This window comes from Lepidochelys kempii, chromosome 10 (genome assembly GCF_965140265.1).
Source record: "Lepidochelys kempii isolate rLepKem1 chromosome 10, rLepKem1.hap2, whole genome shotgun sequence".
Lineage (NCBI taxonomy): Eukaryota > Metazoa > Chordata > Testudines > Cheloniidae > Lepidochelys > Lepidochelys kempii.
In genome coordinates this window covers 52061549-52088166 of record NC_133265.1, presented here as the reverse complement: position 1 = coordinate 52088166, position 26618 = coordinate 52061549, and the positions used below count along the sequence as shown (strand labels likewise).

At 42.7% G+C, this 26618-nt stretch overlaps 1 protein-coding gene across 3 annotated transcripts in view; it reads left to right on the top strand.

Annotated features, from left to right (window-relative positions):
• The first annotated feature begins 494 nt into the window (after positions 1-494).
• The window catches only part of RAB8B (RAB8B, member RAS oncogene family), a 41908-nt gene continuing 15784 nt past the window's right edge, over positions 495-26618 (top strand). Inside the window, exon 1 of one of the 3 annotated variants that reach the window (XM_073303584.1) lies at positions 495-669. In XM_073303584.1, the coding sequence (XP_073159685.1) occupies positions 546-669 (124 nt within the window). In that variant the 5' untranslated portion in view covers positions 495-545. Of the gene's footprint in view, positions 670-19631; positions 19684-26618 lie in introns of those variants that run through there. The other 2 variants (XM_073303583.1, XM_073303585.1) reach the window with 2 other exon arrangements.

Sequence of the window (26618 nt, the reverse complement as noted above, 5' to 3'; positions counted from 1 at the left end):
GAGGGAGAGAGTCCAGGTGTTTCAAGCTGATCCTTAGCCAGTGTCTTCTGGCAACTAGGTAACATTCATTAGAACTAATCAGTTAATGAGTTAGGCGATATTAAATTGCAGGACACTTTCCTCACCCCAGAGCCGCTCAGCTCAGCACACCCAGGCTCCTTGCACCACCGGGGCCTTGCCCCAGCACTCCTAACCGCAGGGCGCCTCATTGCAGCCCTGCCTCTCCTCCTCCTCCTCCTCCCCATAAATTGAGTGAGTTTTCGCACTCCACGGCCCTTTCCACCCCCAAGCTACTGCCCGGGCAGCCGCAGGCCTCCTACTCCAGCACAAGAACCACTGGCCCGCGCTCCGGAAATGAATCTTTGCTCAAGAGACTACATACCCCGTCAGCCCGCTGCGTACTTCCGGCGCGTAGTGATGAGCCTCGGGGCGTTGCCGGCGGTGATTGGATGCCGGCTTTGGCGCGTCAGTGTTGTGGGTGGGGAGTGGTGGTGGAGTTTCCCCCTCCCTCGCTCCCGGCAAGCCAGAGCCTTGGCTGCGCGAAGATGGCGAAGACCTACGACTATCTTTTCAAGCTGCTGTTGATCGGCGACTCGGGCGTGGGCAAGACCTGCCTGCTGTTCCGCTTCAGCGAGGACGCCTTCAACACCACCTTCATCTCCACCATCGGTGAGGGGCTAGGCGGGAACCGGAGCCACGGGCTGCCTCGGACCCCCCGATCACTTCCCTTGAGGGGCCGGGCGAGCCGAGAGCGGAAAGGGGCACGGGCTGCCCAGGCATCCCTCGGTCACCTATCGCGAGGGGCTGGGCTGGGGAGAGGAGCCTTAGCGAGGAGAGCTGGGTCGGGGCTGCCTCCCCTCACCCAGCCGGGTTGGAGATGAGGCGCCTCCGTCCTCGTTGTCCTCTTCCTTCTGGTGAGGGGCTTCGCAGGGCGGCGGGGGAACCGGAGAGACCGGGGGAGGGGAGCTGGCTGCCCGAATGCCGCCTGCCCCCGGTACCGCTGTGGGGGCTGGGCAGAGAGAGTCTAGTGGGAAGGGAAGTGGCCTGGGCTTTCCCTCTTAGCGCTGGTTCCCCGCGGGGTCAGGCGGCTTCGTGGTGGCCCGGCTACACTGGTCGCCGTCGGGTTAGCTGTCATGGAGCGAGCGAGTGCCCGTGAGGTGGGTCTCCGCCTCGCTCGGAGCCAGTCAAGTGCCGGGGAAGCCGGGCCCTTCCGTGCTCAGGGGATCGGGGGAGAGATGCCAGCCTGGGGCACTTCCTCCTGCCCCGTGGAGCCTGCTGGTCAGGCCGCCCCTCTCCACGGCATCCCGCAAGCCCGCCTGGCTGCCCTCTGCCCGTCTGCGGGAGGTAAGAGGGAGTGAAACTTCTCCCCCTCCCGAGTCCCCTTTTCCTGGCTCCCAGCTGCTCAGCCGCCTCCTCGGAGCTGGCTGTAGGCTGCGGTTCGCACAATCTCTGGCGAAGTGCATTACCGCGCGCTGACTTGTTCATCTCCGGCTGCGGTTTCGAGACCGCTATATGCATTTCCCCCTTGTTTAGCAACTTGACAAGTCATTAGGGAGGTGCCCTTTGCTGAGCTCTCCGCCCAAACCTTGTAGCGGTGACTGGCAATCTGCTCAAAACATTGAACTTTGCCCGCTTTGTTGTTAAATCACTTTGTAAATAAGACCTAGGAGCCCCAGTCATTGATCAGGACTCTGTTGTGCTCGGTGCTGCACAAACACAGAACAAAAAGACCCCTTACCCCAAAGGAGTTAAATTCTGAGGACAAATTCTGGGCTCTCTAAGTGGAGTGGACAGTGGAGACCATAATGGATAAATATAAACTATCATATTTCAGTCTTGCAGGAAAACAAACAGCTACACCTTTTTTTTTTCCCCCTCAAAGCAGTTTCTCTGACACTTACATACCTAGCTCGTTCTTCAATCAGATCATCCAGATTTGAATGTAAAATGTTTTCATGTGACTTGAGAAATGGCTAACTGTTGGCAGTTGTATAAACTCCCTGGACCATCTTGCTCTCCCAGTAATGGAAATCACTTTAATAGGATAGGATGTTTTAGAAATGCTCTTTAAAATATTGACCCAAGACTGAACTGAAAACAAAATCCAGAACATGACACTCTTGGTTTGAAGGGGGGGGGTGGTTTTTCTAGGCTGTTCAGGAGCTGTCCTCCTAACTGTTTCCCTGTTGCTTGCGAAATTCTCTGTGATGTGCATATGCAAGTTATCAGGAAATGGAAGAAGACTCAAACTGCTTAAACTGGGTATTGCTCAAATTGTATTTTAAAAAAAACCTACTTGATTACAGGGAGTAAACAATTATAGTAATCTATAGGTTTCAGAGTAACAGCCGTGTTAGTCTGTATTCGCAAAAAGAAAAGGAGTACTTGTGGCACCTTAGAGACTAACCAATTTATTTGAGCATGAGCTTTTGTGAGCTACAGCATCCGATGAAGTGAGCTGTAGCTCACGAAAGCTCATGCTCAAATAAATTGGTTAGTCTCTAAGGTGCCACAAGTACTCCTTTTCTTTATAGTAATCTATAGTCACAGTTGAAGGCTAGTTGATTTTATTGATTATGGGTAATATTAATAATTGTCTTACTCTTTTTAGTTCCATAAGAGTGGAGTACATATGAATGTGTATATTGAGTGTCTGAGATTTCGAGTGGCTTTTCTTATGATTAAAGTTAGTATTTTTTATGTAATTTAAGAAAAATTCTCAAGGTAGTCTCTCTCTCTTTGCTTTTTTTAAAGCACAGATACTTTTGCAACAGTAGTGTCCCAAAAATTACTGAGATATGCATGACTTAACTGTTTAACATAATAGTCTGTTGTATTAGATATTTTCACATTGACTGTCAGTTTAAATTGAGCAAAGAGAATTTTTATAAGACCTTTGCTGTATTAGATATAAATGTGTTGTTACTGAAATATTAGGCTTATGTCCCAATCCTCCAAACGCTTAAATTCATGCTTAACTTTATTCATGTAAATAGTCTGATGCTACTTGCATTATGAAAGCAAAGATATGCATAATATCTTTACAACTGAAGACTAAATCTTTATGCACGTAGCTAGTGCTTGGCACCATGAAATCCATGCTCATCTGAAAGAATAAAACTTTTTATTTTCTGGAAACGTAAGTAAAGGTGACCTGGCATGGAGAAACAACGTTTATGCTCCTTGTATTTTGTGAGTAAAGAAGACCTGAAATGTCTTCTCTCTAATGATTCATGTTTTGTTACCCTGGAGACTTGATGGACTGCTGGTGTTATGAGATACTGGCTACAGAGGAAGTGAATTCTGACTAAGATAGGAAGTATCTAGTTTTAAGTAGCCTGAATGATATTTTTGTGTTAGGACTAATTAATCACCATTTGGGAGAAAAAATGTCTCTGTTAACTGAAAGGGTAGACTTAATCTTTTAAGGACTGAGAGCAGATAGTCCGCATCAGAGTTCCAAAAAGAAAAGGAGGACTTGTGGCACCTTAGAGACTAACCAATTTATTTGAGCAAAAGCTTTCGTGAGCTACACGTGTAGCTACAGCTCACGAAAGCTTTTGCTCAAATAAATTGGTTAGTCTCTAAGGTGCCACAAGTCCTCCTTTTCTTTTTGGAACTCTGATGCGGACTAACACGGCTGTTACTCTGAAACCTATCAGAGTTCCAAGAATTCTCCAGGGAAGACGAGACTTGATGCTATGACAGGTCTAGGGGTTGTTTTTTTTTTTTTTAAAGGTGGGGGGAAGGGAATTAAAACAAAGCACAAAGGTTAGATTTGTTTTAATTCTTTATAAGGAAGGGAAAAAATTCCTTGTTTCTTCTGCAGCCATTTTCAGAATGTAATAAGAGTTTGATTAGTGGCTTTTCTAAAGGCTTTTTTCCACTGTGTATTCAGTTGAATAAGAAGTTTGGGTCATAGAAATGTTTTTAAAAAGCAGCATACTCAGCTCCAAAAAAACAGTGCACAGGTTAGATACTGAATCTATTCCTGTGTTTATAGTTACAGAAAGAACTGGATAAAGTAAATTGAGCAGCATTCATATTCTGTCTCTCACAAGCTTTCCTGTTTATACTTCATGGTCTTCTGCTTAGTTCCTTAAAGCTTAAGTGCAATTTCATTGGTCTGCTTTGGATTTTAAAGATACTTTTTGTATATATATGACACTACTTTTCTCTATCTTGCCTAGGTCAGCTTAATGTGTTCCTTTTTTTTCCCTCACTCTTCCTTCCCTCCCTGTTTTTTATTTTGGGTTTTAAAAAGATGCTAACTTTAAGTCTCATCAATTTGACAAATTTACTGGTAGTTTTAAGATCTGCCCCGTTGATTGGGCTTTTACAATTGCATTTTCCTATTTTTGTAATTGTGTTTCCTCCCCTGTTGGTTTATGGAAGACTTCACAGATGGAAACTGAGTTACTATAGGGGAAACTGATTGTATCCGAAGTGCTGACAAATGCCCAAACAGAGACTGTACAAAATGGAGCATTCTCTAATCTCAGGTGTAGGTCATTGTTCTAAGACCTGGGTGTGTATGTGGTTTTTGCTTGCTTGCTTGCTTTAGTACACTGGTGGGCAACCTGTGGGCCGCATAGTTAGGCTGCCAAACTGTTTGTTTACGATTGCACAGCCACCCATAGCTCCCAGTGGCCACGGTTTGCCGTTCCCGGCCAATGGGAGCTGCGGGAAGCAGTGTGGGCTGGCCGCCGCTTCCCACAGCTCCCATTGTCCGGAACGGCGTACCACAGCTACTGGGAGCTGCGGGCAGCCATGCAAATGTAAACAAATGGTCTGGTGGCCCGCCAGCAGCCTACCATGAGGGGTCGCAGGTTGCCCACCACTGGTTTAGAACAACGTCTCGACCTTCTCCTTAAAGGGATGGTATCCTCTTAAAAGCTTGCTGTCTGATCTAACTAACAGAATCAGTTTTACAATGCTAAATAACACATCATACATGTAGTGCTGTCCATCCTGAAGGATCTTGATTGCTGTATATAATAAATTGAATTATTTCTCCCATGATTAAAATGCAGCTATCTCAAGGGTGGAAAAACACAATGCAGTATCCAAATGGGAGTAAATCGGGGGGGAAAAAAATCTAGCTACAGGAATTGAAGCTGTCAGAATACTGGCTTCATGTGACCTTCAGAAGAAGATATCTCCAACAACATGGTGATCCCCAGCATCATGTTGTGCATGGAATCTACCATAATTTGGAGCACCATCTAATACTACTTGGTGGCACCCTTAGGAGAAATGGGGTATGTCTACACTTTGATCTGGGGGTGTGAGTCCCAGCTCAAGGAGACATACTTAAAGGGCTGTCCTTACCCATATACAAAGCACGCAGCTGCGTAGGGCACGTGGAAATTTGAGTGTAGACATACTCTTTCTTAGTCTCTGTTCAGGTACTGACAAGCTGGAGCTGGCTTAATTTTTGAGATCTGACATGATATCTTTTCAATATGTGATGTCTTGCCTTTTTACTGTATGAATTAGCCTTATGCTAGACCCCATTTGTGTGGGAGTGGGTGGAAGAGGGGTTAGTGAGGTGTTTGTGTGTGGGTTTTTGGTTTTGACTGCATTGTGGTGGTCTTTAAATTTTCCTTTTCAGCCTCAGATCCATTCCTAGCTATGGAATTCTGCCTTTTCTGTGTCATAGCAGCTTAGGCCCATCTTGTGCTGTTGCAAGACATTTCTCTGGTTGCTTCTACTGTTTCCCAATCATGACCTCCATTGTCACTTAGCAGTTTCAGTCACCACAGCATTAGAAGTTATTCTGTCTGATTTTTTTTTTAATAGCTGAGAAGAAGGTGGGGAATGTGGTAATCTGTCAATTTCATTTCTACCAATTGCAGAATTAAATCACCACTGAAGTTATATGCTTGTGTCCTTGTGTGGGCCTTTCAAGACTGAAGGTGCTCTGTTGATGTTCTGAACCCTTGGTTTTATGGATTTCCCCTCCCCCCTGCCCACACTCTGGGCGGTGGGGGAAAGGAGAATATACCTCATGCTGAATACAGGTGTTTGCCTGGATGCTTGCAACTAGTCCCCCTGATTTCTGCCCCCCCCCCCCTTTTTTCCTTCCCTCCGACTACAACTGTGTTCATGCTGTCTCTTTACTTAACTACCTTTTTGTCTTTCTCCGTCTTAGAAAGAGGTCCCTTTTCCTCAGTTACTCTAATAGTAAGCAGGGTTCCACTTTTCTGTCTTTACATCTTTCTGCAGGGGAAACTCACTGCTAACTTGGACTTGACACTACTGCTTCCTTGAGTGGAAACTCTTGCTTTCACACACAACTAAAAGGGAAGTAAAATTCAATCAAATAAATGGAGCCAGCTTGCTTAGCCCAACAACTCCTATATAAAGCAACTTAAATTCCTGTGAAAGCTGATAAGATAAATTATCCAAAATATAGAATATGTGTTTTGCTGGTCCTATCAATTACTGATTCTAAAGTCTGGGTCCTAAAGTGTACACAGTGCTATTACAGAATTTACTGTGCATAGTGTTGAATGACCGTCTAATAGTCTGCAATTATCTAGCTTGCTGTTTGAGTAGTGCTGTCTAGCAGAACTGGATCCATTTTATTTCAAAAAAGTCATCTAGAGTGTACTGTACCTGATAGTTAGAACAAATTGCCTCACTTTTTAGAGGTACCTTTTTCCTTGGCTTCATTCTTGAAAAACAGGGCCATCCAAAAAAAGTTAAGCACATGTATACTGACTTTAGCTTGTCAAATTAGTGTAATCCAAAGTATACTAAATATCCACTTCTCCCTTGAATGAAACTTCAGCCACAGTAATAGCCTTTAATAGAAACTACTTCAACACATTTTATTGTTAAATTATACCAGACTGAATATTCTGATACAAGTTAGTGAAGGAGAGTTATGTAAAGAGAGTGAATTGTCATAGGCCAAAAAGAGGGAGTGCTGAAGCTTTGATGAAGAGGAAAATTTCAGTTGGGCTATTGTTGATGTCAGGAGCTATAGATGGAAAGTTCATTGCTGATGAGATGGTGGTGGAAAGAAACAGCAGAGACAGTGATGGAAGAGTAGGGAAAGAATATTCAGAAGTGGGTTGGTGGCAAGAACTTGTAGCTCCTCTTTAAAATTAGTTTTCTTAAATGAAGGCGCCAGTGGAACTGTCTGAAGGGGGTGACAAGGTGGTGCTGCTTTGCATTAGTGGGCTATGTGTGCAGGAGTCTTGAGGAGTGAGACTTGAAGACAGGACAAGGTGTGAGGAAGTGGAGGCTTGCTTGAGAGAAATAAACAATATTACAGGGGTGGTGATAGGCAAATGTGCAGCAAGAGGAAGATTCAGGATGAAGCTGCAGACACAATTGTGAGGCCTGAGTCTGCAGGAAAGATGGCATTGTGTTGTTTAGGAGACTTCTCTTGGTCAAGAGAAGCAATCTTCTGGGTGCATTATAGGTGAATAAACATATTGAGGTACCTAGCTTTGAATGTTCCACAGTGTACATTAATCAATACAGGGGACATCTTAGGTTGCAACCCTTTTTTATTATTATTAAAATGACACTACTTACACTTTCTGTGCTCTACAATAAAAGCAAATCAATGTTGAGTGAAATTGCTTGGTTTGTATTAAAAATGATATTGCTGCTTTGTCTTTGCGTGTTACCCTGAAATAACATGACAGATGTCTAACTCTTTCATCCCCACTTTTAACTGGCAGATGGAGCTGTCATGGTTGTGTTGCCTGATTATTTGACCAACAGAGGGGCAGACTGAAGCAGTGTTGGTAGCCTGCTCTGAATAAACAATTTTTGTTTAAGACTAGATTAACACTTAATAAATTTAGGAACAAATATGAAACTTGTAGTTCGTTAGCATATGCTATCAGGAATGTATTGTAAGGCATTTAAAAAAGTGATTACTATTATCTAGGCTCCTTAATAGTCTTGCTCCTGTTTTAATAGGAGTTGAAAATAACAGTTCTGCAGTTTGTCACTTTAAGCTGTCTTTTTAGTGGTGGTATTTGTCTTGACCTGGCTTTCTTTTTTAAAAGTTGGCTGAAGTTCATAGTACGATTCACATGGCGAAGAACACATGCTGTGTTCAAAGTGAGGTATTGCTTGATTTTAATCTTTGAGATTGTAGTACAAATTAACATTGTTGATGTAAACATCTAAAATTTCCTGTTGAAGCCTCTAAGGACAAACTGTCACTTTTATCTTCAAAACGTTTCAGTGTTTGCAAAGATGAGTTCTCACTTGGGGCTAAATTGGGACTAACGCCATTATTTCTAAGAAGTTACATGAGTGTAAAGCTTCTGTGTGAATATAGAGTTGCGCATCATTCGTTTTAGTTTCTTGACTTTGAACTCAAAATCAAAAAACCAAAATCTTCACATTGGAAGAAGTTCTTTCTTGTCCTTGGAGGATGCAGTAAGGGACTTTGTGGTCCTGGTGTGTGTGTATGTGATTTTGTTTTTTCCCTAGAGCTTTCCAACGGATAACCCTGTTGCATAATGGCCTGTAGGAAGTTTTCATGAACAGCTGTCAAAGTCTATACAATCAGATCTCAATTAAAAAACACAAAACTCATAGTTATAAAGAGAGCTCCTTTGGTTCTCCCAAGTTGCAACAGCAGAATATAAAATGACTGGTATTAGTAGCTTTTTTGCTTGCTGATACATATTGAGCAAACAATGTTAGGGCCCATTAGGAAAGGGATAAATAAGACAGAAAATATCATAATACATTGTATGCCCAATCTTTAATACTTCGTGCAGCTCTGGTCACCCTATCACCAAAAAAGTATATTAGAATTGGAAAAAGTACAGAGACTGGCAACAGAAATGATTAGGGGTATGGAACAGCCATATGAGGAGAGATTTAAAAGACTGGGACTCTTTAGCTTAGAAAAGAGATCTATAAAATCGTGAATGTTATGGAGAAAATGAATAAGGAAGAGTTATTTATTCCTTCACATAACACAGCAACCAGGGGTCACCCAATGAAATTAGTAGGCAGCAGGCTTAAAACAAACGTAAGGAAGTACTCCTTCACACAGTGCAGTGTCAACGTGTCGAATTCATTGCCAGAGGATGTTGTGAAGGCTAAAAAGTATTTGGCTATTAGCCAAGAGGGTCAGGGATGCAATCCCATGCTTTGGGTGTTCGTAAATCTCTGACTGCTAAAAGATGGGACTGCATGACAGGGGACGGATGGATCTCTTCATAAATTCTCCTGTTCTGCTCATTCCTTCTGAAGCATCTGGCACTGGCCACTTCTCAGAAGATGGGGAAACTAGGCTAGATGGACCATTGCTCTGACTCAGTATGACAATTCTTATGTTCTTAACAACTGTTATTGGGAACCCATTGCTGTTGGCAACAGTGAAAATGATAAGGGTGAAGTCAATTTCCCTCTGTTGTGGCTTTCGCAAGTTCTGAGCAAGGTAAAGAGGCAGGATTCAATGTTCATTGGGGTTAGTTCCCAAAAATGAAAAGGAGTACTTGTGGCACCTTAGAGACTAACCAATTTATTTGAGCATAAGCTTTCGTGAGCTGAAATTGTGGAAAAGCAGCATCACTTGCCCCATAACCTCAGCCATGCGGAACATAATGCCATCCACAGCCTCAGAAACAACTCTGACATCATAATCAAAAAGGCTGACAAAGGAGGTGCTGTCGTCATCATGAATAGGTCGGAATATGAACAAGAGGCTGCTCGGCAGCTCTCCAACACGAGTTTCTACAAGTCATTACCCTATGATCCCACTGAGAGTTACCAAAAGCAACTACAGCATTTGCTCAAGAAACTTCCTGAAAAAGCACAAGATCAAATCCGCACAGACACACCCCTGGAACCCCGACCTGGGATATTCTATCTACTACCCAAGATCCATAAACCTGGAAATCCTGGGCGCCCCATCATCTCAGGCATTGGCACCCTGACAGCAGGATTGTCTGGCTATGTAGACTCCCTCCTCAGGCCCTATGCTACCAGCACTCCCAGCTACCTTCGAGACACCACTGACTTCCTGAGGAAACTTCAGTCCATCGGTGATCTTCCTGATAACACCATCCTGGCCACTGTGGATGTAGAAGCCCTCTACACCAACATTCCACACAAAGATGGACTACAAGCCATCAAGAACACTATCCCCGATAATGTCACGGCTAACCTGGTGGCTGAACTTTGTGACTTTGTCCTTACCCATAACTATTTCACATTTGGGGACAATGTATACCTTCAGATCAGCGGCACTGCTATGGGTACCCGCATGGCCCCACAGTATGCCAACATTTTTATGGCTGATTTAGAACAACGCTTCCTCAGCTCTCGTCCCCTAAAGCCCCTACTCTACTTGCGCTATATTGATGACATCTTCATCATCTGGACCCATGGAAAAGAAGCCCTTGAGGAATTCCACCATGATTTCAACAATTTCCATCCCACCACCAACCTCAGCCTGGTCCAGTCCACACAAGAGATCCACTTCCTGGACACTACAGTGCTAATAAACAATGGTCACATAAACACCACCCTATACCGGAAACCTACTGACCGCTATTCCTACCTGCATGCCTCCAGCTTTCACCCTGACCACACCACACGATCCATCGTCTACAGCCAAGCTCTGTGATACAACCGCATTTGCTCCAACCCCTCAGACAGAGACAAACACCTACAAGATCTCTGTCAAGCTTTCTTACAACTACAATACCCACCTGCAGAAGTAAAGAAACAGATTGATAGAGCCAGAAGTTACCTACTACAGGACAGGCCTAACAAAGAAAATAACAGAACGCCACTAGCCGTCACCTTCAGCCCCCAACTAAAACCCCTCCAACGCATTATTAAGGATCTACAACCTATCCTAAAGGATGACCCAGCACTCTCACAAATCTTGGGAGACAGGCCAGTCCTTGCCTACAGACAGCCCCGCAACCTGAAGCAAATACTCACCAACAACCACATACCACACAACAGAACCACTAACCCAGGAACTTATCCTTGCAACAAAGCCCGTTGCCAACTGTGCCCACATATCTATTCAGGGGACACCATCACAGGGCCTAATAACAGCCACGCTATCAGAGGCTCGTTCACCTGCACATCCACCAATGTGATATATGCCATCATGTGCCAGCAATGCCCCTCTGCCATGTACATTGGTCAAACTGGACAGTCTCTATGTAAAAGAATAAATGGACACAAATCAGATGTCAAGAATTATAACATTCATAAACCAGTCAGAGAACACTTCAATCTCTCTGGTCACGCAATCACAGACATGAAGGTCGCTGTCTTAAAACAAAAAAACTTCAAATCCAGATTCCAGCGAGAAACTGCTGAATTGGAATTCATTTGCAAATTGGATACTATTAATTTAGGCTTAAATAGAGACTGGGAGTGGCTAAGTCATTATGCAAGGTAGCCTGTGTCCTCTTGTTCTCCCCCCCCCCCCCCCCGATGTTCTGGTTTAACTTGGATTTAAACTTGGAGAGTGGTCAGTTTGGATGAGCTATTACCAGCAGGAGAGTGAGTTTGTGTGTGTATGGGGGTGGGGGGGATGTGAGAGAACCTGGATTTGTGCAGGAAATAGCCCAACTTGATTGTCATGCACATTGTGTAAAGAGTTGTCACTTTGGATGGGCTATCACCAGCAGGAGAGTGAATTTGTGTGGCGGGGTGGAGGGTGAGAAAACCTGGATTTGTGCTGGAAATGGCCCACCTGATGATCACTTTAGATAAGCTATTACCAGCAGGACAGTGGGGTGGGAGGAGGTATTGTTTCATATTCTCTGTGTGTATATATAAAGTCTGCTGCAGTTTCCACGGTATGCATCCGATGAAGTGAGCTGTAGCTCACGAAAGCTTATGCTCAAATAAATTGGTTAGTCTCTAAGGTGCCACAAGTACTCCTTTTCTTTTTGCGAATACAGACTAACACGGCTGTTACTCTGAAACTTCCCAAAAATGGAGGCCATGGGGGAGTGGTAAAGTAGCGGACATGCCTTGCACAAACCTCTTGCAAGAACTAAGTGTTTTGATTGGTGGTAGGGATTAGAAATGTTGTCTTCCTTTTAGCTGCCAAAAGGGGTTGGAAAGCTGTAAAATTCTCTCACTGATTACCTGAAGGCTACAAAAGGTAAGTGGTGAAGCTCTGGCTGCATAACTTAACTTCCATTGACTTCAGTAAAGCAGAATTGTACCTGTAGTCTTCAAGGTCAATCCTGATGTAATTCCCAACAGCTAGGTTGTATGGCTTTGCTTTTTTACATGAATGGTGTATCTGTACACCCTAATAGTACACTCTGATGAGCATAGGGCTAAGTTTAGATTTCCAGTGAAATGTTCAGTTCTTGGAGATGCAGTGAAAAAATGGAGGTACTCATTTAAAAGGCTTTTAGAGCTAATTAAATAGTGTATTTAATTGTAACACATTTTCAAACAGGCTTTTTCCTTTAAACTTTAAGAGATTTGGTAACATGGATATCTTTCATGCTTGCTTACGTACTTTGTCCTTGGGTTACAGCTGTCAAGTAAACTTTTAAAGTCCTACTGATGGTCATTCACATTTTGTGAAGATAAACTAGAACAATAGCTTGTTCAATGTGATACTGAAACATAAAAGGGATGTTTTCTCTGAACATCTTCACATATTAGCTGGCTCCAGATTGTGGATGTCTGTTTTATCCTTGTAATTTCATATCTGCTCCACCTTTTTTAAGTTTAATTCCTTAACATCTAGCGATTTTCTTGTGCCACCTGTGGTGTTCCAGGATCACTTTAATATCACAAGTCTAATTACAATATGTGATGAACCTTTGGCCTCTTTTCAGCATTTTGTCTTCTGAGGCTCCTAATTTTATTTGAGCCTGATTAAAAGCCCTCGTAAAGCTTTTAGTTATGTACTAATCATGGCTATGCACTGAACACTACGAGCCTCTAAATTCCTCTTTTCAGGAATCTACCAGTATGTTTTCTTATATGACAGTGTATGTTTTCATATATTTCTTAGACAAGAGGTTGACCTTTACAAATGTGGGATAAGGGAAAAATAAGATTTTCATGCCCTCAATTTGACATACTTTATAACATCAGCTAAGCCTATAGATAGTTTGGATGGTGGTTCTCTTTATATTGCCCTCATCTGCCTGCTTCAATGAGTTATTTAAAACTAAAACAAAAACCAAACCACCCAGAATCAGATATACCAGGATTGTTACCCTGAAACTAAAGTTTCCATGGAAATAGTCTCTAAACGTTCCCCTGCAGTGTTTGCAAACTCTGCAACTTAGTAGGAGAATGAGATCGAGAAGTGAAATTGTCTAGATAAAAATGAAACATTATGCTGTTTTCATCCTCCCAACTGAGTAAAAAATATAAATGTTGAAGAATTAATTTTAGATGGTAATAGTCAGAAACAGTGTGGGTAACATAGGCAAAGAAAACAGCTTTTCAAAATGTCTTTTAGCCTGTGGTTTTAAATGTCACTTTACTGCTGGGGGAAAAAGCAGAAGGGGGAATAGGAAGAGTGGACTGGGCTTCCAAGCAGTTCTGTTATCAAAAGGTGCTTCAGGGGAATTCTACTTGAGTACTTGCCAAAAAAAATAAAGGCTGCTATCTCTGCAGTGATCCTGACTTCAGCTGGCTTCGAGCTGGTGACTTTCGGGTCCAATATATGCCATTCTGATGCAGGAGGCTAGTTCTTGTTGTCATGCCCACAAGGATGTGGTTAGATCCTTGATTCAGAAAGCTTTGAAGTTCCTCTAAAGCGAAAGTTACTTTCTGCAGAACTAAACTTCAAGGCCAGAGTCCTATGTTCAACACAGAAAATTTCATATGCTGCATGCCATCCTGCTTACGCAATGGGCTTTTCTCAGAGTGGAATCTTCATACATTTTAATGAGGAGGTCACTTGCATGCATGATTCTATTTGAACAATACATTAACTGTTTGAAGGAAGCTGGCTGACTTTGGAATGTCTTATGAAAATTGCATGTTGAGTTTGTAGGGACGACTACTCTAAATGATTAAGTTATCAGTGCCATCTTAAAAGGATATTGAGCTAAAAACAATACATCCGAAACAAGCACTTATTTGTTGCTAATGCTTTCTTAAATTATTACAACATAAAAATGTCAGGCTAAGTTGACTTCACCGGTGACTGTTTGCTTACTGTGGTTTGCTCATGAAAATAGACAGCGAAAACAGACTAGCTGCTTTTCCTTTTATAATGCACTAGCATAATGTTGCAGTATCTTGGTTGCAGACAGTATGGGGAGTTGTTCAGAGGCCAGAAATCCTGTTTTTCATGTTTGTTAAACCGCCCTTACCCTAAAACATGCTTTAAAAAGTGTTACTGAAGGGGGACAGTGAACGTTGACTCATGTCGAACAAAGTTACAACCAAATGAAAGTTCCTACCGCCATTGTGTCTTGTAATTTAAAAGTTGGACTCAGCTTGCTTTCAGTGTCTTAAATTATTTAGTGCAAAGGTCAATCCAAGGTATGGTGTGTGAGCTCTGCTTTCTGCAAAAAGACCTTTTGGGGAGGTATCCCTGGCTGTGCTCCTTGCTTGGAAACTGAATTTGGTTCTGGGTGGCCCTCTCCTGTTCCTCATAGCAGAACACTTGGTACATGCATTCCTTTTGGCAGTGGTCCTGACAGGATCACTGAGGTAAATAAGCCGAACCATGAGACAGTCAACTGAACACTAGATGTGAGATCCTGGTATTCTGACCTGTTTATGCTGTAGGTCACTGATATGTAAAAGACTAACAGTTTCCAAGTATACTTTAGGGGAGAATCCTAGTTCTGTGCTGATGGTTAAAGATTTAACACAGAAAGTATGTCACTTCCCTTCACTGAAGATAGATTCTTTCCTTTTTCAAACCATAGTAGGATAGCTTCTCTTAGCCAAGGAGACAGGTGCCAGAGGAACCTACAGCTAGCTTTACTCCATTGTGAGCATTGGTCTGATCTGGTTAACAAGTCTCAAGTGCTTCGGAGTAGGAAATCTTTTCATATTCTACATACACATATTTGCATTCTTTGTCATCTTATCTAAATTGGCCTTAACTATATCTGTTTTATGTCTCCCCCTACTCCACCTTTAACCTTTTTCTCCATGAAGCTGAGGGTTTTATAGTATCTTGCAAGGTGAGATAAATGTGGCTGAATGGGAGGTAGGCTGTCCTCTGAAAAAATCTTCAACTGAGGGGATCAAGGCTCTTGAAATATCAGCTTCATTAGGCCTCTCTTGGGTTGGTTAGGTGGTAGTTGCTCCACGTACCATCACATGGGAAACCAGAATTTTTGTCCTGACTTTCTTGCTGCCCAAGCTAGAAGTTAGATGAACAGGAGGGAGTGCCTAGAGTTGCTCTTGGCTGACTAGTGCTGATTGTCATTAAAAGAGCATTTTGCTGAGACTTCCAGACTCTGGAAGTAACAACTGTTCTTTTAAAAGAAAACACAAGAGAAAACCCCACCAAAAACATGGGTCCCTAACTTTCAAAAGGCTGAATAACTGGTTGCATTTGTGTGTAAAATGTCTTGCAGATGTTTGGGAGTAAACCCAAATGTTAAAGTTCAAAATGATTAGACTTCGCTCTTTTGCATTCAGCACTGTATGACGCTAAGATGTTGCAAGTGCACTCTACCCTCACTGTTATAGTCTGACCCCGCCTCTCACGCTGTAACTTTCTTTCTTACATGCCACCTCTTTACTCAAAACCCTGTTATGAGGACCTAATATAAATGCAATTTTTGTGAGGTGCTATTTTTTTTTATTTTATAGGCTCAGTATATCTTGTGTCTGATAATGAGGCAGAGTAAGATGTTCCCTCAAACTTTCCTTTTAATACAACTTAGCTGATGTTTCTAGGAATTTATCAAAACTAGGGATAATATATATCTGCTTAAGAGAGTCTAAATTGGAGCAGGCACGTACTCTTTGCCTACAGATTTCTCCTTAAGGTGTTGGATCATATTAAAGAAGTTCTGTATTAAAATCACAAATGAGTTTGATTCCCCAGAGTTTAAATTCCAGGGTATTACTAATTAAGAGGTCTCTTGGTTTTTGGTACTCTTTCTCTCCCTCTATGTGTGAAACTTGCAAGCTGCTAATTGTGTTAGTACATTCTAAGACAGAGTCTGTTCTCAAAGCAATTCACAGAGAGAGAGACTCAAAGCAATACTCTAACAACAGAAACAGCACCCAGAGACTCCCCACCCTTTTGTTGTATTAACAATTGTGATTAAAATAGAGATAGAGGATGTATGTGGATGGATGCTTGGTGTGGATAATAACTGAATGATCAGGGAGGTGCCAGCCTAAGAATCCAGTGTCCATCGGCTGAAGAAGGCGTCAAGTGGAAATAACCAGAGGACCCCCCGGAGGGCAGACTGGAATCCACCCAACAGCCTCAAGAATGGGAGAACCAAAGAACAAGATAACATCTTGGAGCCGTCAGGAATGTGCTATCTGCTGATTGATTCAGCAACAGCATGATGAAGCAATTCCCATAGACTGGCATAGGAAGACATTCCTATAAAAATAGACTCTAAAAAGTGAGAACTTTGGGGTCTGATTCTGCAAACCAACTTCCAGGAGCATCAGATGAGCATCTGACAAGGCCCTGCTCCCTCCTCATGTCCAGGCCACCTGGACAGTGGCTTGGCATGAGCAACTCTAAGGCTGGTAACTATGATAACAACCTTGCAGAACCTGTGTGTGTGTGTGTGTTTGTATGAATGAATGTGTGACTAAATATGAGATTGAATGGAATGTTATAGCTATAACTAACTAACTGCTTACTATGATTCTTTCTGTATTCACAATAAATGTGGTATTTTGCCTTTTTCCCTTTAATAAGATCCTGCTGGTTTTTATTTTATTGGTACAACAAAGGCAATGAAGCAGACATCCTGAACTCTTTAGAAATGGTGTGAGGAATGCATGTGGCAAGTAATGAGTTCTTGACTATCTTGTTGTCCAGAGAGCAACACAGCTGGCTGACTGGTGCTTGGAATCTGATTGGAAGGTATTAAAACTTTTCAACTGTCTCCCAAAAGACTCATATATGCATATAATCATATGCAGATACATCTGCACACGATTAATACTCATGCACTTAGCGAGGCATGTAAATTAGAATCTGCTTAGGGTTCAGCATTGCTTGCTTGCAACTCTTCAAGGTATAATTAAAAGCAAATGTCACTGGCAGCAGTTTGTTGTGAGAGTCATGCTTTAGTAATATCTTGGAGTGTGCTATAGGCTTGCAGTCTTGCAGAACTCAAACCTACCCACTTAAGAATCAGCAAAAACATATTCACTGTATTGTGAACATACTTTAACTTTCAGAAGAATCTAAACTATATCGCTAGTATTACTGCCGAATAGCACTGATTTATGTGCACATCTAACAATTGCTTGCTGTCACCAAAAGGCAGAACCTGTAATGAGCATATATCCTCAGTGTTTTTCCGTCAGGAATTCTACAGCAATATTCTGTTTCCAATCCATTGGGAGCTTAAACGTGAGGGGTGGGAAGAGAGAACATAATTGATTATCTTTGAACAGCTGAGTTAGAAACCAGTTTGGATTTTGTCTTTAGTAGGCCTCTGCGGTTGATAGATCCTCAGTAGCCTTCTTCCCAGCTAATATTCATAGAGGTCTAGATTGGTAGATTTATGGTGTTCACATGCTACAGTATTGGGTGACCTTTTAAAAATAAATAAATAAATCCTAAATAAGTTAAGGTGGATATCTTTTTGCTTCTCCTTAAAGTAGGCCCAAAGCTTAGATCTGTCTTAAAAGTTGTTTAATTTTACATTGCCAGTATTGTACTACAAGTGGTGGAGTTCTTCAGCTGTAACTTGACACCATACAAAAGCTGGGTTTGAGTATGCATGAACTTTTTCTCATCCTGTGCTCTGGTTCTGAGCAGGCCCATACAACAAGCTAACGATCTTGGTCTCCTGAAGAGCTCTAAGACTTTTTTTTGTAAATTTTACTCTGCTTACAAGAGCCAAAGGAACACAAGACAGCTATGCTAGCTGCAGCATGTTTTTTTTTCCCCCAGTAAAAATATGCTGACTTTAAGTTTCAAATATTTGCACTTTAAGTGAAAATTTCCAATGTTGAATGGAAATGCAACTTACTAGAGCCCAAATTCTGTCTGAAGCCTTCATTTGTACCCTATACAAATAAAATGGAACTCCTTGGCATGGATCTAAGTGGTAAGGAAGCCTTGTATGTTCAGGAGATTGTACAGCTTCTTTTAAAAAAAAAAAAAAAATCACTCAAGGCTTGCTGCTTTCCAGTCAAATAGCAGTGGATATTTCTCCTCTTAATGGTTCTGATTTCCTGTTTCAGTAAGTCTTACGAACTTGCTAGTGTAGGTATCCCTTGTTTGCTGTTACTGCAGTTTCTCCGCCTGTCTGTGTTCCTCTGGGTGTCCCAAAAGTGACTGCTTGTCCTGTTTATTAAGAGGAGACAGCAAGCCTTATCTTCCTCTGCCATCTCAACCCTGTCCTAAAAAAACAAACAACAACAACAAAAACCACACTTGGGGGCAGGGCTATACAAAGACCAGAGTCACCTTAGAGGTGAAACTGTTAAGTTGGAGGCTGCTGTGTGGACTTGGATCATAGTCCCCAACACACCCCTTAAAGGGGAAGGCAGCTTTCTATTTTGAGACTCTGTTCCCCTCTTGTAATTTTCCTGTTTATTGCGGTCCATATTCTCTGGTAATAAGCACTAGAGTATTGCTGCCCTTCATACTGGGGAAGCTCCCACTGAAAAATCTCGGTTTTTCTGGTCTGTAGTCTTTCCATTGACATTTTCAGAAAAATGAGAGAATGGGCTGAGACCATATAACAAGAATACTAATAGAATTGTCAGACTGCCTATTTAAAAGGCCATGGTTGCATTTATATGTAAATACCATAGACAAAGATCTAATGGATTTTACTTGGGGAAGCAAAGATATGAAGTCCTTAACTAACTTCTAATGTTATCTGTGCATGGGATGTAGAAAACTATTTAATTCAGCACTAAACCTACACATTGTAAATCTGTGGCAATCCCAAAGGGAAGTTCTTAACTGAGTTTTCTAGCCTACCCATGATGTCCATCCTAAATGTTCCATGATATACCTATTATGTAACAGCAATATATTCCACCTGACTGGAACTGCTGTTTGCTGCAGCTGGAGTTCACAGGAGCATCCCATAAAAGCTGTACTCAGGGGCACTAGCAGTTCATGGCAAACAGCTAATAACTGGACTTGGTAGATATTTCACCTAACTTCACTTCCCTTTCCTTTCCACAACAGTGGCTGTGTGTGTTTATGCAGTTGAGGTCCTCATCCAAAAACAAATAAAATGCCATCCTCACATATGCTGTAGTTCAGATATGCTATTGGGTGTTACTGTCCAAGGCTTTTATTTCTCTTAAATGAAGAATGCTTTCATAGTCCTTTCTGACCAGGCAGCTAGTAGCTACCACTCTGTAAATAGCTATGTCCTATTCAGCCATTTACAATTTTGCTGTATACTAGGATTCTGAGCAAGCACTGTGCAGTAGTTGAGTCTTGAGTATTTAATTGGTAAATCAAAAACTGGTTCCTCACTGCTTCCATGCAGATGGTTGGCAGTTACATGGACACTGATTTCTGCAGCATCAACTTGCCAAGAAGTAAGTATTGGCTCTTTAAATTTCTTTAACACATTAGGTGCTAGGAGTTTATTGGGCATGTATCCCACTGCTAGAAGTGGGAAGCATTGTGACTGTACACTGTGTAGAGCAGGGGTGGGCAAACTTTTTGGCTCAAGGGCCACATCGGGGTGCAAAATAGTATGGAGGGCTGGGTAGGGAAAGCTATGCCTCTGCAAACAGCCTGGCCCCTACGCCCTGACTGCCCCCCTCAGAACCCCCGACCCATCCAACCCCCTTGCTCCTTGTCCCCTCACTTAATCCTCACTCTTCTCTGTTCCAAATCTGAAAGGCTTCTGCTTGTCCAGATGTGTTGGATTTTCTTCTAGTTAAGTTTTTGGCTGGCCTGTGAGGAAGGGAGCTTATTATTCCTGCAATAAATACCCTATTCTACAGGAAAAGTTGATATGCCTAGCTCTGATAGAGTTCTTCATCTGCCAGTCTCAAAGCTCTTTCCAAAGATCATTAACCCTATTTGACAGGAGAAAAACAGGCCTGGAGGCGAAGACTTGCCCTAGATCACCCAGCAGGCCAGTGGCATGTGTATATCCAAACATGGTTTTCCTTCAAGGCTGAGTAACATTACATACTGTATTTTAGAGCTGTGACAGTTATGTGCCCCTTTCAGTTGCAACAGTACTTTGTTTATCTCTGGTTACAGTTTAAAAAAGTGTAGGGAATCTTCCAGATTAGTGTTTTTTACTTCCAGTGGATGGAAACCTCTGCTTCTTAATGTGTGGTTAAGGAGTGTGGGGGGGCAGAAATCTGCTATGTTGCTGAAATTAAAATGGATTTTTACAAGTTGGTAGGTCAACCTATGAAATGTTAGAGTCTCAGCTATATGTTATGCCATAATCTGACTTCAGTAACCAAAGTGCTGCACATGCTTAGCCATGCAGTGTATACAGCAGGAAGTGGTAGCACATGTCACTAGATCTGTGCAAATGGGTGCAGCTCACCACTTCCTGTTACTGTAGTGAAGAACAAAGGAAATGTCCATTTCTAATTCACTTAAGCCTCTCAGAATGCTGCAGTCACTTATTTGATTTTTTTTTTGTACTTTTCATTGTAACTGTGAGGCTCATGGTTTTTCTCACTACCTGTTCCTTGTTTTTAGATTCTTAAAATTTTTCACTTTCAGCGCAGATGCATTTAACATGGTCTTTTTTTGGATTCTGTAGAGCTGTTTTGTGCCAAGAAATCCTGAGTTTTAGAGTAGGTCAGATTATGGTTGTATAAATTTTTTTTTCAGGGAAAATACTAACCAGAAGAGATTATCCAGTGTTCACCAGAGTGGATCGGGGCACACAATGTGCTTGGTTTGAGTGTGCAACATATGCCCATACCTCAGGAAACCTGGCCCTTCTGGGGCTTTATTTGAAACATCTTAAACTGCAGCTCTTGTTGGTATGGTCTTCGTTTCTTGTGCATTGTGAACTAATGATTTTAAACCACGCTAGTTTCAGAACCTTTTTTTTCTTTGCTTGACACTTGTTATAATTATCATTAAAACTTCAGGCCTAGAGATGATGAATCAGGAACTCTTAAAACCCTCTGACTTAAATTGCTATTGTCCATAATATTCTTTTTTTAGAAGAGAAGTGGATATTGCATTAGTGTTTTCAGTTTTAGTAAAAACGTTAAATTTAAATTCCAACACTTGTAAAGTGCTTTGCGATGGCAGCCAAGCTAATTCAGAAAGTTTCCAAATGTAGAAACTTGGAAATTTTTTTTAATCCATTCATATTTTTAACATGTTTTTTTCCCCTCCCCGATTGCTGTAAACACACACCTCTTCAATAAACAAGAGAATCTGATTATAGAAACTAGCAGGGTGCTGGACGCACAGTGCTATTAAATGTTATGTGAAAATATGTATTTTTTTTCTAATTTCAGTTATGGTAATCCTGGGCGTAACTTGAAAGGACATGAAAATCCGTAACAGAAGTGCCTTGCTAAATTGACATAAAAGTGAAGTTGATGAACTAATCTAATTTCTCAATAACTTTGAAACTTGTTAATGAATCATGAATAATTAAATTAATATCTGGAGTTGACTATAGCTAGAGTCATTACATTAAGTTAGAACAGTGTTATCAGTAAAAGTTCATGCAGTATCAAAATATTAATGTGGTGTTTGTAGTGACAACATACATTCTTACAAACTAGTGTTGCTTTAAATTTCATATCCTCACTTCATTGCATCTGATATTGAACAGCTGAAATTTGGTGGCATCTTCACAAAATCAAAATGTTTCCACCTCCTGAGTATGTAAGTCAAAGTTCAAGTGATTCACGCATTTGTATACTGATGTGTCATCTTCAAACTCAATTGCAATATAAAAAATCCTGGAACTTCCTATTTTTAGCTGTATATAAGCCCTTGATGCTAGAAACAGAATTTTCTTCACTAAATGTAGCTGTCCATTAAATGGCTATTGTCAAATGTATATTAGAGGAAAATCCATATGGATCATAGACCGTGATTAAATGTTGGGTAATTTATTTAGGAAAAGAAATGGGGCCATGATTTTCAAACTGGATTGGTAATCTAGGGGCTGTAGCAGACTTAAAAGGGTTCTGACTTATAAATAATGGGTGCTTGGTGTCAATGTAAGAGAGCTTGATTTTTTTCAGATACCAAGTTAGACATCCAAAAACCAAGATGCCCAAATCACTAATCCATTTGGAAATCATAGTCTTAACTCCTAGATCCGTTGTTTTTATGATCACATTCTCAGATTCTAATAGGTGATATTGAAAATTCTACCCATAATATATAAAGTTACTGCCAGTTTTAACCATAGTGTATGCAACTTACTTTATTTTCATAACTACAGAACTAACGTAGCATTTCCTTACTACATTTGTGAGGTTATGACTTAATCTAGAAAACAAGACTTGGGGTAAAATTTTGAAAAGTGAACCTTGAGTGCTTTTATATACTCCGTGTGTGTGTGTGTATTATATATCTCCATGATCTATTGCAGTAGGCATCATTTACGGACCAGCCTATACATCTGGTTTGCAGATAGAATCGTAGAATATCAGGGTTGGAAGGGGCCTCAGGAGGTCATCTAGTCCAACACCCTGCTCAAAGCAGTACCAATCCCCAATTAAATCATCCCAGCCAGGGATTTGTCACGCCTGACCTTAAAAACTTCTAAGGAAGGAGATTCTACCATCTCCCTAGGTAACGCATTCCAGTGTTTCACCACCCTCCTAGTGAAAAATTTTTTCCTAATATCCAACCTAAACCTCCCCCATTGCAACTAGAGACCATTACTCCTTGTCCTGTCATCTTCTACCACTGAGAATAGTCTAGATCCATCCTCTTTGGAACCACCTCTCAGGTAGTTGAAAGCAGCTATCCAATCCCCTCTCATTCTTCTCTTCTGCAGACTAAACAATCCCAGTTCCCTCAGCCTCTCCTCATAAGTCATTTGTTCCAGACTCCTAATAATTTTTGTTGCCCTTTGCTGGACTCTCTCCAATTTTTCCACATCCTTCTTGTAGTGTGGGGCCCAAAACTGGACACAATACTCCAGATAAGGCCTCACCAATGTCGAATAGAGGGGAACGATCACGTCCCTCCATCTGCTGGCTATGCCCCTACTTATACATCCCAAAATGCCATTGGCTTTCTTGGCAACAAGGGCACGCTGTTGATTCATATCCAGCTTCTCGTCCACTGTCAACCCTAGGTCCTTTTCCGCAGAACTGCTGCCTAGCCGTTTGGTCCCTAGTCTGTAGCGGTGCATTGGATTCTTCTGTCCTAAGTGCAGGACCCTTAGGACAGAAGACCCTGCACTTACCCTTGTTGAACCTCATCAGATTTCTTTTGGCCCAGTCCTCCAATTTGTCTAGGTCCCTCTGTATCCTATCCCTACCTGCCACCGTATCTACCACTCTTCCTAGTTTAGTATCATCCGCAAATTTGCTGAGGGTGCAATCCACACCATCCTCCAAATCATTTATGAAGATATTGAACAAAACCGGCCCCAGGACCGACCCTTGGGGCACTCCACTTGATACCGGCTGCCATCTAGACATGGAGCCATTGATCACTGCCCGTTGAGCCCAACAATCTAGCCAACTTTCTACCCACCTTCTAGTGCATTCATCCAGCCCATACTTCTTTAACTTGTTGACAAGAATACTGTGGGAGACCGTGTCAAAAGCTTTGCTAAAGTCAAGAAACAATACATCCACTGCTTTCCCTTCATCCACAGAACCAGTAATCTCATCATAGAAGGCGATTAGATTAGTCAGGCATGACCTTCCCTTGGTGAATCCATGCTGGCTGTTCCTGATCACTTTCCTCTCATGTAAGTGCTTCAGGATTGATTCCTTGAGGACCTGCTCATGATTTTTCCGGGGACTGAGGTGAGGCTGACTGGCCTGTAGTTCCCAGGATCCTCCTCCTTCCCTTTTCTAAAGATGGGCACTACATTAGCCTTTTTCCAGTCATCTGGGACTTCCCCCGGTCGCCATGAGTTTTCAAAGATAATGGCCAATGGCTCTGCAATCACAGCTGCCAACTCCTTTAGGACTCTCGGATGCAATGCATCCGGCCCCATAGACTTGTGCACGTCCAGCTTTTCTAAATAGTCCCTAATCGCTTCTTTCTCCACAGAGGGCTGGCCACCTACTCCGCATGCTGTGTTGCCCAGCGCAGCAGTCTGGGAGCTGACCTTGTTCGTGAAGACAGAGGCAAAAAAAAGCATTGAGTACATTAGCTTTTTCCACATCCTCTGTCACTAGGTTGCCTCCCTCATTCAGTAAGGGGCCCACACTTTCCTTGGCTTTCTTCTTGTTGCCAACATACCTGAAGAAACCCTTCTTGTTACTCTTAACATCTCTCGCTAGCTGCAGCTCCAGGTGCGGTTTGGCCCTCCTGATTTCATTCCTACATGCCCGAGCAACATTTTTATACTCTTCCCTGGTCATTTGTCCAAGCTTCCACTTCTTGTAAGCTTCTTTTTTATGTTTAAGATCTGCAAGGATTTCATTGTTAAGCCGAGCTGGTCGCCTGCCATATTTACTATTCTTTCGACACATCGGGATGGTTTGTCCCTGTAACCTCAATAGGGATTCTTTGAAATACAGCCAGCTCTCCTGGACTCCTTTCTCCCTCATTATTCCCCCAGGGGATCCTACCCATCAGTTCCCTGAGGGAGTCGAAGTCTGCTTTCCTGAAGTCCAGGGTCCGTATTCTGCTGCTTACCTTTCTTCCCTGTGTCAGGATCCTGAACTCGACCAACTCATGGTCACTGCCTCCCAGATTCCCATCCACTTTTGCTTCCCCTGCTAATTCTTCGCGGTTTGTGAGCAGCAGGTCAAGAAAAGCTCTCCCCCTAGTTGGCTCCTCCAGCACTTGCACCAGGAAATTGTCCCCTACGTTTTCCAAAAACTTCCTGGATTGTCTGTGCACCGCTGTAGTGCTCTCCCAGCAGATATCAGGATGTTTAAAGTCGCCCATGAGAACCAAGGCGTGCGATCTAGTAGCTTCTGCGAGTTGCCGGAAGAAAGCCTCATCCACCTCATCCCCCTGGTCCAGTGGTCTATAGCAGACTCCCGCCACTACATCACTCTTGTTGCTCACACTTCTAAACTTAATCCAGAGACACTCAGGTTTTTCTGCAGTTTCGTACCGGAGCTCTGAGCAGTCATACTGCTCCCTTACATACAGTGCTACTCCCCCACCTTTTCTGCCCTGCCTGTCCTTCCTGAACAGTTTATAACCATCCATGACAGTACTCCAGTCATGTGAGTTATCCCACCAAGTCTGTTATTCCAATCACGTCATAATTCCTTGTCTTCACCAGGACCTCCAGTTCTCCTTGCTTGTTTCCAAGGCTTTGTGCATTTGTATAACCTGCTGATCGCCCCTCATTCTCAGTATGAGGTAGGAGCCCTCCCCTCACAGACATTCCTGCCTGTGCTTCCTCCCGGTATCCTGCTTGCCCACTTACCTCAGGGCTTTGGTCTCCTTCCCCCGGTGAACCTAGTTTAAAGCCCTCCTCACTAGGTTAGCCAGCCTGCTCGCAAAGATGCTCTTCCATCTCTTCGTTAGGTGGAGCCCATCTCTGCCCAGCACTCCTCCTTCATGGAACAGCATCCCATGGTCAAAGAATCCAAAGCCTTCTCTCCGACACCACCTGCGTAGCCATTCGTTGACTTCCACGATTCGACGTTCCCTACCCCGGCCTTTTCCTTCCACGGGGAGGATGGACGAGAACACCACTTGCGCCTCAAACTCCTTTATCCTTTTTCCCAGAGCCACGTAGTCCACAGTGATCCGCTCAAGGTCATTCTTGGCAGTATCATTGGTGCCCACGTGGAGAAGCAGGAAGGGGTAGCGATCCGAGGACTTGATGCATCTCAGCAGTCTCTCCGTCACATCGTGAATCTTAGCCCCTGGCTAGCAGCAGACTTCTCTGTTTTCCCAGTCAGGGCGGCAGATAGATGACTCAGTCCCCCTGAGGAGAGAGTCCCCGACCACCACCACCCGCCTCCTTCTCTTGTGAGTGGTGGTCATGGAACCCACAACCTCAGGACATCGCATCTCATGCCTTCCAATCAGCGGAGTCTCCTTCTGCTTTCTCCCCCAGACGTATCATCTGGTCTACTCTCCGCAATGGTACCTGTGGCGAGAACATGAAAACAATTACTTACCTGTGTCTGCGTTGCTGTTACCCGGACATTCCCCCTTCTTCTGGAGGTCACATGTTGCCAAGCTTCTTCACTGGCTTCTTGGCTCCGCTGTGCAACCTGCTCTAAATCTTTAGAGCTTTGTGCCCTAAGAAGCATATCATGACTTTTGTCCAGGAAATCCTCAGATTCTCGTATGCAACACAGGGTCGATATCTGTTGCTCCAGACCTTCAATCTTCTCTTCCAATATGGATACTAGCT